General features: G+C 37.2%; 1 protein-coding gene across 1 annotated transcript in view; it reads right to left on the reverse strand.

Annotated features, from left to right (window-relative positions):
• The window catches only part of LYRM4 (LYR motif containing 4), a 104,674-nt gene that overhangs the window by 73,410 nt on the left and 10,853 nt on the right, over nucleotides 1–20,411 (reverse strand). The window contains exon 2 of the mRNA XM_067290827.1: nucleotides 7,972–8,092. Within this exon, the coding sequence (XP_067146928.1) occupies nucleotides 7,972–8,092 (121 nt within the window). The remainder of the gene's footprint in view (nucleotides 1–7,971; nucleotides 8,093–20,411) is intronic.

Consider the following 20,411-nt stretch of genomic DNA (forward strand, 5'->3'; position numbering starts at 1 on the left):
TCAGGAGAGTTAGATGAAAGTCTAAAGAGTAACACTGCTCTGGAGACTCAAACAGCGGTAAGCTGGAAAGCAAAACCTCCTGAAAAGGGGTAAAACGTCTGCTACACTTTCTGCACATTCAGATGTTTGAAATTAAGCTGATATGACAGCTCTGTGCTTTTGGCATCTGTTGCAATACTGCGTATCTCCAAAACTATCCCGTATGCCAAGCTGAAAAAGCTATTTGAAAAAGTTGGTAGGAGATCTTATCTTGTTAGCAATGTCCTGTTAAGGGCCAAGCTCTGATTCACCTGGGTTTCAGTTCAAATTTACCAAAGCTTTTTCAAAGTGACTCCTACTTCAATTTTCTCCTTGTTTTTCTTCCTCTTCACCCCCCACCCTTACTCCCAAAGCTTATGGTCAATCAGCAGACAAAAATACAATTACTCTCATACTGTAATACAAAAACAGTATAACTCTGAATTTGATGCCTTCCCATTTCAACTTCAATTTCAGGCTTTCTTTCTTTTACAAAAAACAAAAAACAAAAAACAAAAAACAAAAAAACCACCCTCGCAAATGCCATCCATCCTATCCTATATTTTCCCCTTCCTGACTACATTAAGTGTTAGTGACATCTGCATATCTTTCCAAGTAAAAACACTGAAACTTAACATAGATTGAGGATTTCAGTTCTTTCTTTCATTGTATTACTCCTTCTGGGTTACTGTTATAAAAGAAGAAACATATAGATTTGTATTTTTTGAGTTCTGGTTTCATATAAGCTAGAAAGTAAGTGCAACTTGAATGAAACAGAGGACATACATCACTTCAAGGAAAAAATCTAAAATAAAAACCACCCAAAAGAACTTTGGGATTAAAAAAGAACACACAAAATATCCCCCAAACCTCTCCTACCCTCACTGGGCAGTGATTCAAATTCAGTGCTTGGCTTAGCCACAAGCTGCCAGCATAATTTTGGTAAATGCACTTAGGAGACTGATCAGGTGAGAACTCACGATCTGCTAAGGCAGTTAAAAACTGATTACCAGTATTGCAACAGACTAGGGGCAAGAAAAGTGGAAGAGAGTCATGCTAACCACTTTCAGTATAGCTAACTTCTACATGGCTTTGCAATTATTTAAAGTGTACAGATGCTCTAATACTTCTAAAAAAAACGATACTGTGCAATGACTTGATTAAACTCTTTTAATGGGATCATGAGAAATCATCTCATCATCCTGTTCATCTCCTGCTCTTCTGCTGTAAAACATAGCATTGGACTCTCCCCTACTTTTAAACTTGTTTTAAAAAACAAAATGCGTGGGAGGTAGGGACAGTCTCCTCTGTGCATAATGTAGGGTCTATCCCAGTTGGAAGGTGTAGCTACAACTGCAACAGATACAAATACACGACACTAGTAAAAGAGCAGTGAACTTCCAAGAACATTCCTCTTAGATAAAGAGCTGTTAAGTCTATTAATTTGTGGAGAAAAATAGATCTTTGCCATTGAGAAGTGAAACCGAAAATTGTAAAAATATTATTCAAGATACTTGTTAAGAAACATAATAAATGAATCTGTGATTTTAAAACTCTCCTCCAGTGACAAACTTGACCCAATCTTAGCGCACCAACATAACTTGCTGTTCACAGGACAATGCAAGGGACACATTTCTGAACAGCAGTACTCCGCACTGAACACCCTGCTCAAAGTTTTTCCAGCTATTCTTCCTTCTTTGCTTCAGAACTGCTGCAGTGAAGATATTATATAATATTTTGCAACTTTCATGAATAGCCAGAAACTCTAAACAGCAATATGACTTGTAGCCTAAAACTGAAACTACTAGTAAGAATTTTCATAACAACCGCTCTCCTGCTAAGGGCACACAGCCTGCAGGGCTCTGCAGTATAGACACAGGTACCATCAGGTACAGAGTCTCTCTTGAGGGTTGAGGAGTTCTTCGAGATAGTCAATTCTGATTTCACTCCCAACTGTGTAAGCTGGTATCAGTCCTCTGAATGCTTAACCTATACGCTTTCAATCCAGAAATACATACACTTTAGCAATTACTAATTTACCTGCTATTGTTGCAAATCAATCACAGAATTATGAGACTTGAACTATGGAAAACAATGGGAGTATTTGCTGATAAAACCACAAAAGATAGGTAATAAAATCCAAAGCAGGTGCCATACACTAAGGTATTTTCACCTTTTGTTTCTTAGAGTAACTATATTTGAAATTGTTTGTCTTGCTAATATTGTTTAAACATGATTTAATATTCATACTATTTTGAATTAGAGATACTGTAGATACATTATTATCAATTCATAGTAATATGAGTGCTGTATCAGTACACACATTCAATATCATCTCCACTTCCATTCAACTGTTATTTGAATCTATGATATTGCTAAGATGATATACAGCCAACGGATGCCTCAGGATGCAGTACTTTGGCTATGTACAGCTGCACTGGCGATGTGGCTTAAAAAAAAAAAAACGAAAAAACTGTTCTTACTTCACTATCTTTTTTTTAAAAAAAGGCCATACTAACCATATTTAATAGAAATGCAAATATGGATAAACACAGGAATATGAGACTGACTTCTCATACTAGGTCTGACACTGTTTTTTTTATCAAGGCATAGCCATGAGGCATTTTGTTAAAGAAACAGAGCTAAAACTGCTGTAATCAAAGGATACTGCAGTGATGTGAACATGAAAAATGCTGCAAGTACTCAATATTATTATTATCAGTGGAACCTTTCTAACAGAGTTATACTTAAAAACCATGTTCCTTCTTTCTTTTACACATCTGAAATAAACTGTAAGTAAAATCAAGCTTGAGGTCAAACATTTCAAACCATATGAAAAAGAAAAATCTTCACTGTCCATCTGTTCTCTTAGAACATGCCTATGACCGACTAGCTCTAAAGCAAGCAGACCCTCCTGTCTTGACTGCCTAACAGTTCACCATGTGTCTTTTGTCTCCATGCTAAAGATCTGTGTAAAGTATGATTCTCGTCAGTTTGGATTATTTAAAAGGACAAGCAAAGGTTGTGAAATGTCAAAACTGTTTTACTGAAGAGTACTTCAGTTGTGTGATATCAAAAATAGTACAATTGGTACTAAAGCCTTCAGATCTGCCGGAAAATCCAGAATAATTCATCCTAGCTGGACAACAAGGTGAATAATGCTTTCCAGCTTCAATCTAAAACTGAGAAGAAGGTATTTGTGGAAGAAAAATATGTAAGAATGAAACGTCCTCGAAATTAAAGCAGGCAATTAACTAGTGCACACAGGTCTAATACAGCTTTCATTTTACTAATAAAATTCAAAACTTGAGATAGTGTGCCACAAAGAAAACTAGGGAAGACTTCCAAAACTCACGGTATTCTCATATTTTCAAAGTGGCTTCTGTAAATCTTTAATCTCAGCAACAGGAGTAACGTTTCAGGGCAAACTCTCCTACCACTTATACATTCAAATAGCAACAATTACTCCCAAATGAAGTCATATTAGCATAGCTGGGAATGACCGATACTAGGTCCCATGAGTGGTGCCATTACAATGCAGTGTTACAATAACCCATGTTCTTGAAGGACCTCAAAGACAGCCTCAAAACTTTTTAAACTTTCTATTTCAGACTTCCTCGTGACAATGCATTTCTCACAATGCCTTTCTTAGAAGGAAGATACGACAAATTGTGCTGTTTACACATTAAACACAAAAGTCTCCAGAAACTGTGGTGAGAAAAGAATCCAAGTTGTTTCCTCCTTTAGCCAACCTATTTTTAAATCAAAACCAATAACAAGCAGAAGAGGACTGAGGTGGAGATTAATTTTCTTCCATGCTTTTCAGCTTTATAAAGCTACTTTCATAGCATTCAAGCAAATTGTACAGTGACTGACATGAAAAAAATGACAGTAATCTGTCACAATTTCACATTTCCCACCAGGCTGATTCAAATAGTTATTTATGAACCTTACACTTCAATGGTCACTTTGATGACTAAACCATAAATTAGAATGTAAAGTGAATATAAATTTGATTTCAGAGTAACAACAAATTGTCAGCAAAGCGGGATATTATTTAATTTCTATCGACATGCTATGAAAAAGTCAGCAATACCAAGATGTGCTACATCATAATAAACCCCAAACTTAGTAAAAAAATGCACACTATATCTCATGTTTGCTTCAGCGCTTCTGCATTTAAAAATAAAAGCACTTTATATAATGCTTGGTTAGTTTTAAATATAAACTCTTAATAATGTCAGATGACTTCATTACTTAGATCATTCAATTAGTGAGCAAGAATGAATCTTTTTTTCCATAGAACATGATTAAATTTGACATTGAAAAATATTAATATGAATTGAGACTCTAAGGTTTCTAATAGTTCTGATGAAAAGCAGGCATACTTTATGATAAAGAGGGTTCCTATTTTTTCAATATTTATCTCTTCCTTTACAGCTGAAATGGAGATGACACTGAAACGTAATAGAAATTGTGCAAAGAACAATGGTTCTCTTTTTTTTTCAGTAAAACTTGTTTTTGGGCCGGATGGAACTCATCAAAAAAAATCTTAAGTTACCCAAGCATCAACAAGTGATCCAGGAACACACATCTCAAAAATTATCTTGCTAAATTAATTTTATTTTATGTAGCATGATGTAGCAGTGTTAAAAAGGGGAAGTTGCATCTAACTCTCTCCTCAATATGCCTGATTTTTCCTGAAATTCTCTCAAGGACTTTTTCCTGAAATCCTTACATGGAATGATACCAAAATGTGATCCAAATACTAGGAAAACTACTTTAGCATATTGTTTTTGCCTATGGGAAAACCCCTTAAATAGTTGAGATTTGAAAAAACAGACAAACAAATCCTGTGACTTTAGTAATAACTGCATTCTACTGATACGTCCTAGTGACAAAGATACTCCCCAAGAAACAAATGCATAACAGAAAGATAGACATTTAGAGCAGTTTGCTGACAAACTGCTTGTTTATAGTATATTTAAGATAATTGTATTAAACATTGTAGTTTGAAAATGTTAGTAAAATTAAAACATACATGGGGAGATTTTCATATTTGGAAAATTGATGTGGAGCTACTAATGAGAACTGGAAAGCCACATGCCCTATTTCCCTCCAAATTTCTTCTTGGTTGAAAAATTTAAAGCTTTTAAAGCAAGATTTATGTATTACATGGTAGGACAAAATACATCTCTCAAGGACTTCTCTCAATCTTTAGTCAAGAAAAAATTCTTCTCCAATAAATTCTTTGCCATTATTATAAAGTAGCAAAATTGAAAAAGTAGCAGATAAAAATGGTTCTGTTGGTGTAATGAAAAAAGCAGAATCCCTGCTACGAGAAAATAATAAGTGTTGTCTAATTTTTTATTGCCATTATGTTCTTGAACAAAGCATTAAATGCACAACATTTTTATCAGTGCAAAATACAGGCTGGTGTATAATATGGTTACTTATAGTTCATGTACCGGCTCATTAGACATAGACATATCTGTGTAAGTGTATGAATATGTATGTGTTTATATGCGATCAAGATGTTCACTAGCACTAGTAGCCAATGAACACAAGAAGTCATTAAACCCAATTTACTCCTTCAGAAAGGACAGTGAGTGGATATATTGGTCAGACATTAATTAAACCAATACGCCTGCCTGTTATTCCTACTTTTTCCAACGCAGCTGAAAGACCTATCTGAAACTAACTGACAGTCCTAAAGGTAAACAAAAAAATTCATAAAAGGTGCAAGGCAAGATCCACACCCTAGAGAGGAAAAAGGCCCCCAGCCAACACTCCCTTTTAGAGAAGTGGTAGCTAATTTCAGTGTCTACAGTAACAAGATAATCTGTGCGTTCACAGGACTCAGTCAGAAGAGATGAGTTTTATTTTAAACGCTATCCCAGATCTATTACGACACTCAAACAGGTCAGTAGAATCTCATTTTCTCAAAAGAAAAGCTGGAAAGCTTTTGTTTTAGTAAGACTTATCCAGCATCTGACTTAGAACTGCCTTTTTTTATTTAGGCTCATAGAACCAGTAAGAATCAAATCCTACCCATATCAAGCTGGGGTACACTGAACATTAAGGTATTAGAAATCTGGTCCCTCATTTCAGCATCCCAGTTTCATATCTATAAAGTGAGAAAAGTACTTCACACCTATTTCTAGTGCTTTGATATCTTGATATTGAACCTTTTTCAGAAAGGAAAAGTATTTGTGATCATAAAAGAGTTGTGCCAATTAGGTCCCAGTTAGGATTTTTTTTAAACCAAAAATAAATTTAATACCACTTCAGTCATTCATTTCATAACAAAATAGTTAGTGTGGTAGACTCACTAGTGTCTCTCTGATTTCTTAGACAAGGATAGAATGTTTGTATTCTTACTCACAATCATCACAGAGCAATTTTCTGACATACCGACAGAAATTTATCTCAGCTACAATCCAGAAAAGATTTTCTCGAGCATTTCACTATGGGATATTCAATGTTCATAACATCTACTTCTTTGATGCTGATTTCTGCAAGTGGCAGAATCTGACCTCACGTTTTCTTATGTTTTGCCACCTCCTTGTTCATCATCTTCTCCAGCCTCTAATGCCTCCTTGCAGATAGGATCTGCATACATTGGATATCAAAACTCTCCAAGATAAACCCTCAGGAAGAAGAACTGAAAGTGCTACTCATCATATACAGGTATGGGAAAAAAATGACATTTGAATATATTTGCATTGAATCAATCTAATCAGAATTGTATCTTCAAGAAACCTTTTTTAATACAAAAATAGGAATCCTTAGGTTAAAAAATACAACAAATCTGCAGGAACACAAACTCTAGAGTATTTGTAATCACAAACAAGTGGAAATCTTAGCATGCTTTCTATTGTTTACCACTTTGCATACTCCTAAAACAACACTTGTTCCTGTGAGAAGAAATTCCAAAGAAATAATTTAACTTGCAGCAAAACTTTCATACCTGATTGCCAAAACAAAGAGCCTAATTTCCTACTGACGTAAGAATATAGCTAACTGACCTGCTGGTTGTAAAAACCATGTTATAGCAGACCAAGTGCTTAAGAAATATCTTCTTGACTCTTGAAAGCCAGGAGAAACATGTCCATTACAACATTTAAAAGTACTACTGAGCTCTGACCAGCATAAGTAAGTGCAGTCTTTGCAAGGAGAGACAGTTTAGAGATTGAAAGTACCCTTAGAGAGTTCAGGAAAAGGAGCTTTCTTTATCCAAATTTCCAGTGGTCCTTTCAGATAGACAGTATGTTTGAAAAGTAACTAAGTATCTAAAGTTTACTGAAGTATAAATCATATCTAATTGATATGGTACCCAGTGGAAGGAATAAAGATATTATAAACGCTACTCAAAACAGGCCAGAGAAATATATTGGCAGTGACTCAGCTTCTTCCAAAGGAAAATCTATCACCCTTCTTAGATAAATTTAGCAAGCATTTGCTTAATTCACCTTAGGATTTTCTTATTCTGCTACTGTTCCAACAAAGTATCTGGAGCTGGGGAAAAATAAACACCAAAGGCAAGACTATTCAGAGTGGTGGTCACAGCCACTCTTCTAAGCCTATGATGGAAGGAGGGAAAAATGAGGAAAGGAAGTGTAATATATGTGAGCTAGAGGAAACAGATTAAAGGGAATATTAATGCAGAACAGAGGAACAAAGTGAAGAGGTAGTAAAACTAACAGCAGAGAAGGTAAGGGAAGCACACGTAAACTTTTGACAGCAAGGCCTGTTCAGGCTAATGGAACAAGAATCTCTAAATTCCCTACAGCAGCCATCAAGGAGAACCAGATGCTTCCCATGCCCTCTAACTCAGACATACACACCACTGTTCATCCAAAGATATTTTAAGCAAGGATCTATTTTTCCCATCTGTAATGACAGATGAGTGAACAACTCTTTGCTAAAAAGAAAGAAATAAAGTAAACTTACCTGCCGATGAATAATCTCTAGGTTTGCTTTTGCTTTATTCACTAGTTCTTCTATTTCTTCAGAATCTTTTATATTCTTGTTTTCTCTGAAGGCGTCTCTTATCCTTCTGATGGCATACGTTCTAAATGTAAACAAGACGACAAGTATTTGTAAATGTGCCATAGTTATGGCATTTCAACATTCTTTAAAACATGCTGAAATTTTTTTTCCATACGTATATGTATAAATAACACACACACACACACACACATTATTTGCCTAGACTTTATATACATCTGATGAGCGAGTAAAGAGTTAACAGGACTGAAGAAGTCTGCCGCCTGGTATGCACAAGAACTGATATGCTCAAGGCTGCAGACGAGAACAGCTAACAGGGCTAAAGAACTCTGCCGCCTGACAAGGCCGAGGAATCTGCATGAACCCACAGGGAGGGGAGAAGCCATGCAGAGGTGTTGTGGTCTTGCCTCGCTAGCAGGGTCCTTCCAAGCAGACAAACAGTCCTGTGATTATGAAACTCGCAGAGGTCAGCAAAAGCAGTGTTTGCCCAGAGCCCCAGCCGTATAAAAAGAGACTTGGCAGCTAAGAGAGTTTGAGCAGGGACAGGAACGTGACCTTGATCACCCTCTCTGGCTGGACTGTATTCTCCCCCCCCCCCCCCCCCCCTTTCCTGGGACGCTGGGTTAAGGTAACTCCTCGAGGTTGAGAGCCCTCTCACTAAGAGAGTGAACAAGCTAGCTTTCAAGTAGGGATAAGCAGTGCTTCCAATTACTAGCGCAGTAACTGATGGTTTCAGGTTATCCTTTCTAAATCAGTAATCAATGATCTTGAATTATCCTTTCTAAATTAGTAATCGCATTATTTTAATGGATGTTACTAATCCAAGAGCTTGCGTGAGGAAGTAAACATAATTTTTTATTACGTTACTGTCTCAGTTGTTGCTATCAAACCTTCATAGCGTGACAACATCTCTTTTTATTCAAGGTCCTGTGTTGTCTGAGTTGAAACAATAACCAGACTTTTTAGTTAAAAAAGTGGTTTTACTGGCACTTACAGTAGAAAAGTTTCATACTTCATGTATTTAGACCAGTCATTATAGCTCTGCTTTTTACTGCCATAAAGAGACACCTGTGCTTGCCAATATTAAGAAGCTTCTTGAAGCTGCATATAGGACTACTACTGTTGGATACCCAGCCTGGATACTCAAAGGAAAAAGCTCAAGGACATAAAAAAGCCCCAAAACATAAAAAACAAAAAATCATCCCCAAAATAATTATGAATCAGTGCAATTATTCTTATTCCTAGCATTCTAAAGGTCATTGGTCACAATGCTAACCACTAAATAAATTACAGGTTTTTACAAGTTCTGACTTTGTAATCTGGCAGTCACCAAAGGTAAAGTGATGGATCAGTCATGCCAAAAAATGGTCCTTTCCCCTCCTCCCTTTCTTCTCCTGAAAAAGCACATTTCACCTTTCAGTCCAACCTCCTCATCCCTTTTCCACTGCTAAGTAGGAACAGGATATGATCTCTGCAAGTAGAAAGAGGTTATGATCTCTGCTTCCAGAGAGGAAGGTCCAAAGCTGCAGTCATCTGCAGTCTATTGGCTTTATTAAAGCCAATAAAGAACCTTTGTGCAGTCTGCAGAGCACTGCTCAACAAAAAGCAGGGCCAATTTCAATATTAAAATACAGTTTTCAGACTGAACAGCAGAAACTTTCATTACACACTTGCTTGGGAGAAAAAAAAAGGCAGCAAATTTATCCTGCTCAGCTGTCTTGCTAATCTCCCATTTTTCTACCACCACATCACATAAATACTGTAACTACTACAGAAAGTAAAACCCTATGTTTGGCATTGAAAGGAAAAAGAAGGTTGCTGCAAACAACACAAATACTAGACTATTTCAACAGCTGTTTTTCAGTCTTGTGTAAAAGTGAAACACAAGGCACAAGATTATCTGAAACATGATCATAAAAACACACATACAGAATGTTAAAAAATTAAAATATTGGTGGGGGGGGAAAGAAATAGGGAGGAAGAGTACGAAAGATTACCAGCCAGAGTCACTCCATACCATTAGATGGTGCTAACCAGCTCTTAATGGAGGTTCCATGAGCCAAGTGGCGTATTTTCTGTACGAGCTTATAAATAATACATTTCAATCACAGGAACCAGGGTGGTTACGGAGTGCCACCCTGCTGCCACACAACAGCAGATGGTGTGTGCTTTTAATTAGGGCCTGTTCACCTATAATGTGACACTGGGGTGTGTGAGTGAGTGCGTGTGTGTTTGTATGTGTGAAGTTAATAGAATGTATTAAATATGGAAGCTCATTCTCATCTGCACCTGGTGTCCTAGCAAGACTTTACGGGGAAGCTGCTTATTTCTCCTGGAAAAGAAACAACCCCCAAATCATTGAGATATTGTTGCTTGATAATGGATGAATTTCAAATCACTTGCATATATGTAGGGTTAAGCTATGCATAAACATATCATATTTTCTACACGAAAGGAATGGTTGCCAAAAGATACAGAACCCTAATATCAATTCTTCTTAGCTTAAAAACAAACAAAAGAACAACAAAAACATTACGTATCCATTACTGGGTACAATTCTTCCAAAATGTAATACAAATGAGTAATATCTACATAAGAAAGATCAATGGGACTAAAACAAGTTCTTGTTCAGTGTAACATCCATGGACTGTTTCTTGTACAGATGGTGCACTAATTGTTCCATTTTCTCCCTCCTTCTTTCATTATACCCCGAAGTTGTTGAGAAACAAAGGCAATGTACTTAAAAACTGGTCTAATGATGCTTTCTGTCTATCTATAGTTAAAAAGCATTCTGCACTGTCTTTCCCTTTTACAATTTCTTTAAACTTCTATGAATGTTAACACTCAAATTGAGTTAATTTACATAGGCTTAAGTACAAGTTTAACTTTATATGTACAGTATTATATCTCCAATATATTCTAAACACACTTCAAAGAATAGCTCTATATCCTGGTACTCTTTAATATAGTTACACTGAGATTCAAAATATCACTTAAGATAAGGAAGAGCTGAACTCAAAGCTCAAACCCAACACTGTATTTGACTGTCAAACATCCTTTTTCCCCATTGAGAGGTGTCAGGGGAGCAACGCCAGCTTTCCAACAGCCAAATTCTTCCAAAATTATGTAAAAAGTGTTAAGTCAAGATACAAACACATTGGACATTTTTTTAACAACAGCTTTTTATATGCAACAGCTGTTGCGAGTAGCATCAGTTCTGAATCTCAATGCTCTCTACACTTCCAGAGTTTCTGAACTGTGTATATAACAAAATCTAGCAGCAATACTAGGACTGCAATATTGCTGCAAGTCTATGAACAACTGAGCTCTTTTGAAAATATAGTAATGGGTGTGTAGCAACAAGCAGTAAGGATATATAAGGTATGAAGAGAACCCATTCATTTACACATGTATTTGTTTTTCTAAGAGGATTACTCCAAAGGTCTTCTGGTTGATGAACAGAGACTGGTCAGCTGATCAGCTATCATTACGGTTTGTATTTTCAGTTCAATAAGCATAACACACCAAAAATGATCATGTACCATCCAAAGGCGCAGCTCAAAATGCCAGTGGCAGAGAGTACATGGCTATCTTCATAAAAGCTTACCACATTAACCTAAAAGAAGCACTACCTGAAGACACAGAAAGAGATAGAGAGATGAGATGAGAAGCACACTGGCACCTGTCTCTCCCTCAAGTTAAATGGTTTTTGTAACTTACGGAAGGTTATTTACCTGAACATACCACTGATACAAGTAATTAAGAATATACAGCTCTGCAACAGCTTAAGTCAATGTGCATAAGGGGAACGGCTGCAATTTTGCCACCCCTGGCAACATGGAAACCCTGCCTCCCCCTGCCACCTCCTCAGACCAGTGCTGTCCGTCTGGTTACCCGACCCCAGGATGAGACAGTCCAGCTTAGCAAACTGACAGAAGACCAACGTACAAAAAGAGTGAACCATTTTTTGCTGCTGGATTAGTGAGCTGAACTGGCTCTTTATGGGGTTGGATGAGCATTAGTGCTGAGGAGGAGGAAATACAGTGGTACGGATACACACTGAGGTGGTTTGTGACAGATCCCACTCTGAGAGAAGCTGAGCAAGTCACATAAATAAATGGGGCTCTGCAGTGAGAACATAAGGAACAAGCTCTCCAGAGAAATCGAGTGACAAAGCAAATCCGTCTGGACCCCACACCCAAGCAGCTACTTTATGTCTTTGGGAAAGCTCCTAGGAATGCAAGAATGAGTATTCATTAACAAACATCATCACAAACGAAAACCCAATCTGCATTTCCCCATCTACTATTTTTCTCACGACTCTTTGGGAATAGATACTTAATAACTGCCTGAAAATGCACTGAAGTGCTTTGTTTTGTTTTTTTTGTCATCCACATATACTGAAATTTAATAGAAAACACCTTTCCTTTTATCTTCTGCAAAGATTTTCCAGCTAGGTAGTGACCATAGACCTCAAGTAAGAGTGTACAGTTAAATATATTCACTCAGCTCTGTCTTACATAAGCATACTCACTTTCTGTGATCCCTACTTACGTGCATCTGTCACACAACTAAATCCCAATTAAATCAAAAGTATGTACTTAATGGGTAATAGATTCAGTACGATGGCTTCAGACCAAAGTCACTGCAGGTGAATGACTATGCAAGGTAACAGATGCACATAAGCAGAAAATAAAAAGAAAGGTTGGGGGTTAATCTGAGAACAATGCCAGGGCCAAAGCTTTAAGACAGACTCATAGGCAAAGGGCACTAACTGTAAATGCTAAAAGACAACAATGAAATAATAGCAAATACAAGGAGTTATGGTTAGAAAACACAGTCTTTTTCCTCATACTCAGTCATTTACCTCTAACTTCAAAGAGTTCATCTTTTTCTTTCCCTGAAGCACAACTGAAATCCTATCATGTGTCACATCCCCATAAAAATGAAGCCTACAAAAAGTGAAATCTGAAACAGTGGCTGTTAAAGAAAAATGAAATCACAACACAGGTACTTCAGAAAACAATTGCTGTTTGGGGATTTAGATATTTTTATTTCAAAAATGTTTACTTATATGATGCCTGACAAGAAAATAAAAATCAGTTTCTCTTCAGGTTTTCACTGTTGTATCTTTGTACTCAGCTAAAATAGAGTGTAAGGAAAAAAAAGTTCAAACACTGTGTGAAGCACACTTGCTTTTAACTACACAGTACTGTGCCTTCAAAATAAATCTGGCCGAGTAATGTTTGTCTCTGCACCACTTTGCATTTACCAGTACTCATGACACGCTGAAGATTTAAGTCATCTTTCAAATGCAGCCTTATAAATATGCTGACATTTAATCTCTGTGAGCAAAAATAGTGTATTAATGGAGCACATCACAGTTAGAGGCAACATACTGCTAAACATAATGGCCATTACAAATTGTTAGTCATTCAGCACTGATACAAAGATTGAAGAGGAAGACTGTGATATACAAACTGTGCAAACAAAACAGATCATAGGGGAAGAGGCCAGAGAGTTAGAACATTCAAGACTTTTTCAAAAAAAAGGAACAAGATAAAATGAATTTTTTCCTTATTCCCTTAAGTTGTATTTAATAAATTAAGGTGAGCAAGCAGTACCCAATCTCTAAAAACCTGCTATGGTTAATACTTATGAAATGAGGTATACGATGCTTTTAGTTAAGGGGACAACGTGCAAAAGTGAGATACGGATACATGGTGTAATAGTACTATATCAGATGAGGGATTCTTTTTATAAATTATTCCCTTTTAGTAAATCTATTCTGAATTCCTTTTTCTTATTACCTCTCCCTCCCAACTGAGATCTATTATTTTAAGGCAGCGACAACATGAATTTTCAGAATTTCCCATTATTCCTGGCAAAACGTGCACCAGATGAGATTTGCCCCACTGAACTAATTTTCAGAATTACATATAATTTAACAATGGAAAGTTTTCAGAATAAAAAAAAAAATCTGCAGAAAATTCATTTTAGGTTACCTTAAACTTTTATTCCTTGGCCAGATATCAGTGCAGATGCTTCCATACACAGAGCTACTTCAAAGGGAAGGAGTATTTCCATATATATGCATTTATACACACACACACACACACACACACACAAATTTATGTTCCTTTTTTCCCCACAAACATCTCACTAAAAGTCACCAGTAAGGGCCAAGCAAAAGTTGCAGGCAATCACCATTTAATAATAAAAATAATAAAATAGAAACATTTGACAACAAAATTCTGTTTGAGACTGAGAGGTAAAAAGACTCACTTTGGACTGATAAAAACAATACATTCTTCTCCATGTCTTTACCCTTCATAGGGAAGATGTAGTGACTTATTTTGTTAAATACAGAAACAACATAAGAGTACGGATGTAATGTTTTATCAGCAAGGTTGTTTCTCAAACTCCATCACTAGAGACATTTTCATCACTGCCATCTCAAGTTACATTACAACAAAGGTGACACCTGCTAATCCTGGAACCAGGATTTGTTTTTTGCAGAGCAGGTGTTGTGGTGGATAGGGCAGCGAAGGGAAGGAGAGAAGAGTAAAGAAACAGAAAAATTTGCCTTTGGTTAGAGTTAGAAAACTTAGTACAAAAAGGATAATGATAATCTTTCAAGCATGGTCTGTTGATTAATGCAGGATTATTTCCTTGAATCTTCTAATAAATCACAAATCCTACAATTTTTTCCTAGCCAAAGTCTTTGCAAAATGCTATAGAACGAAACCTACAAGCCACTATGTGGTTTCTCTGCTAATATAGAAAGTGCTATGAGTTTCCATGGATCTGCCAAGAAATATGTCAGGAAAAGTACAGCACTAGACATACTTTATAAGAGAGGATTATTCAAAAAGAACATAGGACAGGGATAAAAACAAGGGAACTCAAGCCCTTTTGGCATAGGAAAAATAGCATAGTGGGGGTGGGGGAGAGGGAATAATAATAAAAATGAAAGCTACTGCTTGCTCTTTCTCCCAACCAACAATTAATTTCAGCATTTCAGATACCTATTTTTCAAAGGTTGAGCTAATGAACAGCTGTAGATGATCAATAAGATGTTTGCTGATGAACTCTAGAATACACATTTAAAACCTATTAAATAATTACTGGTGATCCAGTGCATATTACGATACATACTGCATGATCAGATACAAGGATTTGCTAACAACTTATTTCTAAAGCAAATCCTGCTACTTCACATCCCATATCTCAAAACTTACTCCATCTGCTAAAAATTCTGACCTTGTAAAAGCAGGCTCTCCTAGATGAGAAAAAGAAAAAAGTAATTTTAATATACATGCCTATTTCAAAACAGTTTGCCTTCATTTTCTTTAACCAATCTAAAAACTGAAAACTCCTCATATTTATCTAAAGAATCTGTGGCTGTTTTTAGTAAAGGAGTTTTTCTTTTGACTGTATCCTTTCATCCGTTTGTGTCTGTACCCATTTCAATGAAGAGAACGCAATCACGATTACTGATCAATAGGATCACAAAATCATTTGGGTTGGAAAGGACCCTGGGAAGTCTATAGACCAATCTCAGAGCAGCAGCAGCATTGATTTCAGACCAGATTACCCGGGTCTTTGTCCAGTTGGGTCTTGGAAACTACCAAGGACAGAGACTGTGCAACCTCCCTTGGCAACATACTCCACTGCTTGATTGTCCTCATGAGGAAAGAGTTTTTCCTTATAACCAGTCAGACCTTCCCTTTCTATTTCAACCCACTGTCTCTCATCTTCCTGCTGTGCACCTCTGTGAAGAGCCTGGCTCTGTCTTCTTGATGACCTCCTCATAGGCACTGGGGGGCTGCTGTTAGGTCTCCCCAAAGCACTCTCATCTCCTGGCTGGACAAGCCCCAGTCTCTCAGCCTCCCCTCACAGGTCAAGTGATCCGGCTCCCAACCATCTCGGGGGGCCTCTGCTGAACTCACACCGCTTAATCAATGCCTTTGCTGTGCTGGGGGCCCAAGACTGGATGCAGTATGCTACACGTGGTCTAATGAACGCCAAGTAGAGAGGGACAATAGCTCCACTAAATCTGTTGCTGATACAGTCCAGGATGAGGATGCTCCTGGCCTTCCTTGCTGCCAGGGCACGCTGCTGCCTCATGTTCAGCTTGCTGCCCACCACCACCTCCAGGCCTTTTTCAGCAGAGCTGCTTCCTGGCCAGTCAGTCTGCAGCCTGTATGTTGCCAGGGCTTTCCCCTCCCAGGTGCAGGACTTTGTGTTTGTCCTTGCTGAACTTCGTAAGGTTGCTGTTGGCCTACTCCTCCAGCCTGTCAAGGTCCGTCTGGATGGCAGCCCTGCCACAAGCGCACTGGTCTTCCAATTTGGTGTTGTCTTCAAACTTTGTAAGCAAGCACTGTCACCTCCTCCAGGTCATTCATAAAGACGTGAAACAGAACAGGTCCCAGGATAGACTCCTGCACTACCCACTTATTACCAGCCTCCCAGTGATGGGTATGACTCATTAACCACTACCTTCTGAGCCCCAATCATCCAACCAGTTTTTAACCCGTCCGGTTGTTCACCTATTGAGACATAACATCCTAACTTGGATACAAAAACATTGTTGGAGCCAGTGTCAAAAGCCTTGCTGAACTTGAGGTAAATGACACCACTGCTCTCCCCTCATCCACAAATCCAGTCATTTTATCACAGAAGGCAATCAGGTTGGTCAGGCATGATTCACTCTTGGTAAATTGATGCTGACTGTTCCCAAACACTTTCTTCGCCTTCACATGCTCAGAATACTACCAGTGCTATTAGTGCATAGTTAACTACTCCTATTTTTGCAATTCTTTGAAACATACTTTTTGTTGCTATACTTCTAAAAATAAAAAGTCATTGGCTTAACTCTAAGCATAAAGAATTTCTGCAGAAGGGAGTGCTTTTCAGAATGTTGGGATAAAATAAAAAAGTAAAGATGTTCCAAAGAAAGGGTTTTTTAAAAATCTTAATTGGAGTTGCTACTGTAATATTATATTGCACAAGAGATTAAAACTGGGGGTGACCAATGAAGGACCCAATTGAACAAGTTGTTCAGTTAATGAGGCATCAGGCAGAGATATGCTGCAGGAGCTAGAAGCAGTATATGCCACAGATAACAAGTGTCCTGATGGCCTAAAATAGTAAATAGCTCTCTGCTAAGCTTTTAATGTCCAAGACCCTGACAACTGCTGACCAGGACACTATGGTTGCTTAGCAGTCCAGTTATCACGTGTGGAATTCATTGAAACCTCCAGTTCAAATCCTGAGGAGACTGACTTCTCTCTTCTTCCTTTGGAGGCAGATAAATACTATTCCATTTGTTGGGCTGGTATTTCTGATGAATTCTTAAGAAAAGACCTAGCGTGTTGTGAATTGCCATTACAAATTCCATTATGTTTTTCTGGCAAAATTAGAGTTTTAGTCCAACGCTGTGGCCAAAATTTCTCTTTCACTGTTGTGCTCTACATTGGCCAGGTATTGCCTTCTGTTTTAAGAACGGATGTAGCCTAGTATGTGTTACGGTTACCCTGAAGACTGCTGACCATACTGAAGTTTTTGGCAATTGTAACTGTTCATTTGGAAACCAACTGGGTGCTGAGGAGCCTTGCTGGTTGGAAGCATTTTCCATTTGTCGGAGGAAAATGATTTGCCTTTGATGAAGTAGTAGTGCTTAGCTTTTTTAATTAAGCAACAAAGCGTAAAGCCTTGAGATATTCTAACTTGTTGAACCGCAGTGTGTTTGGCCTAGATGACAACGAGATTTTGATAGGACATTTCCGAAGCACAGGATTATTTCTAAAACTAAAGATTTTGATATAATACATGTTTGGTTACAGTAATCATATTATTATTTTAATATGGAAATGATAAACATGCCAATTACTTGAAGAAAATGGGTTGACTTGAAGAAAAATATGTTGACAGCATACAGTTTTAAATGAATGACCGAGATGTCTTGACTTTTGAAGGACCTTCTTTCAGCAACAGTTCTCTGAAGATGAAGCTTTGTTGGTCATTTTGACAGGCTAATAGTTTTGAGAGTACAGAACAGACTGCTAACAAAGGTTTACTTCATAAAATTCATCCTTGGATTCTAGTAATAAAGACTATTAATTTTGCCTCTTGATTTTTGCTTGAGTAAACTTGTGATTTTTAGAAGGAAAAATTTAAGCATGATAAGTTCAAAATGAATCTAATAAAAGAAATGACTGGATCTCATCTGATTTGAATGTAATCTCATTACAAAGAAGACAAGAAACCATAAATATCCTTGTAATTAAACAATCTATACGAAGTAACAGACTGCCTGTTCTGTCTGCATACAGACAACACACTAAAAGTTACAGGATTTGGAAGACTGGACTTATTCCCCAAACTTTATCCTCTCATCCATTTCTATCAATCAGCTTTACAGCTTATCCAAGAATCTCTGTTTTTTAAAACTCAGTCAGTAGTGACAAACATCCCCCACTGGACCTTCCATCACCATATGGCTCAATGACCTTCCTTCATTTACAGCAAAGCATTGCATGTTTAGCTTAACACATTTGCAACATCAATTTTGACAACAATGATGGATATTTGAAATTACAATGTAATACTTAGCAGGATAGAAAATTCTAATAAACGCAAAGCTCATTACTCAAATCTAAAGCCTAAAAAAATCAATTTGGAATACATAACATAAAATCACTGCCCTACTTTTTGCCTACAATAAGAGTACTGAATATTATTTTTAGATATTTGGAATTGTAAATATAGCACCTTTGAACAATACATGAATGCCAGGAAGCTCAGATACAGACTACTGTGATTATGTTATCAAAAGCAGAGGCTCAGAAAAAACAAACTGAAGATTGTTGTTGTATGCTATGAATGCTACGTAAGGCACAGCCAGTCAAGGGAACTAGATTTTTCCCTCTGTATTTTCTTCTATTTAATTAGTTACAGACTATGGGAGTCTTAGCCGGTCTCTCATAGATGGTAACACTAGCCTCAAAGAAATGAAAGCTGAAAAGCCCAACCTCTATCAAGATTAGAATAGCAACCCAGAGGTGCAATGGGTAAAAGCTCTGGGTGTCATTTCATCCCCATGTGAAATCAGATTTAGCTTTTTACATGATAAAAAAGCAGGAGGAACCACAGATTAACAGAAGCAAGACTTGAAGAGAGTAGCATATTCTGGTCAGCAAAAAAACCTTACTTGTTTACTCATAGACCATGTCAGATAGGTAGATCTGAGTCTTAAAAACAGGCACAGCTGATCTTCATCCACATGAATTACCCAGCATCTCCAAGCAGCTGGCATGTCATGCCAGAACTATCCACCACTGCTTTCTGCACTGTCTGGCTCTCTGTGGCTTGTGCTTCTCAGGTGCTATTGACACAAAGAAGCATTAAAAAAAAAAAACAAAAAAAAACCCAAGAATCTTTGCAGGCTAGTTAGCTATGATATGCCCACAGCTGTTGATCTTTGCAGCAAAAGGGCATAATGACCATCAGCTAACATGTACCTGAGACCTCTACCAGCTTCAGCAAAACAAATTCAGTTTCTCAGGACCTATTATATATATCTTCTGGAATTCAGAGGTAACATGTAAATCAGAATAACACTAGATCCTAAGTGAAGTAATACAGTGTTCTTGAAAGCTACTTTACACCAAAGAAAAAAAAGGTTATATCCATTTTCCTATCATTTTTTCTACAGTTACTCCAAAAAAGCAAGGGAGGATGGAATATCTGTCTTCCAATTATGAAGTTGAGAGTGGTTATTGCTAGCAGACAAAATGTTTCTTCTGGGCTAAATATGGCCTTTGTCTCTAAAACTGTGGTGCATATGCTCTTACTCTCAGAAACTGTAGATCCCAGCATGCAATGTGATACTTTGATCTGACCAGATAACAAAATACTATTTCTTTTAAAATCAAACAAAAAAATGAGAAGAAATTAAAAACCTTAGATGTGCCAGTCCAATGAACAAGTCATTCAATAAACTTGCTGACAGAGCCTCTCTGCAGTGAAGCAGTTTAATCTTACCACGGTACAGAAAAGGAGATCAGAAATGTTCTGGAAGACAAAGAAAGAGATCGATTTTCTCTCTCCAAGAAAAGAAATGAGGACAAAATATTGTCTTTTAATCTACTCAAGCCTAACTATGTAAGCCCAGATGTTAAAATTTAAAGGTCTAAGATAAAGTTTAGGGAAAGGGCAGTAATTTTTAAAGAGTTTTCCAAATATAAAGACAACCTCTTAACATTCTCTCTTGGAGGCTAAACTATGAAAAAAAAAAAATCACCTTGTCCTTTTGAATATGAGTATGTTCAGAGTGGTACATCCAAATATTGTAGAAGGTTCTGCATTTCAAGCCAATA

This window comes from Apteryx mantelli, chromosome 2 (assembly GCF_036417845.1).
Source record: "Apteryx mantelli isolate bAptMan1 chromosome 2, bAptMan1.hap1, whole genome shotgun sequence".
Classification (NCBI taxonomy): domain Eukaryota; kingdom Metazoa; phylum Chordata; class Aves; order Apterygiformes; family Apterygidae; genus Apteryx; species Apteryx mantelli.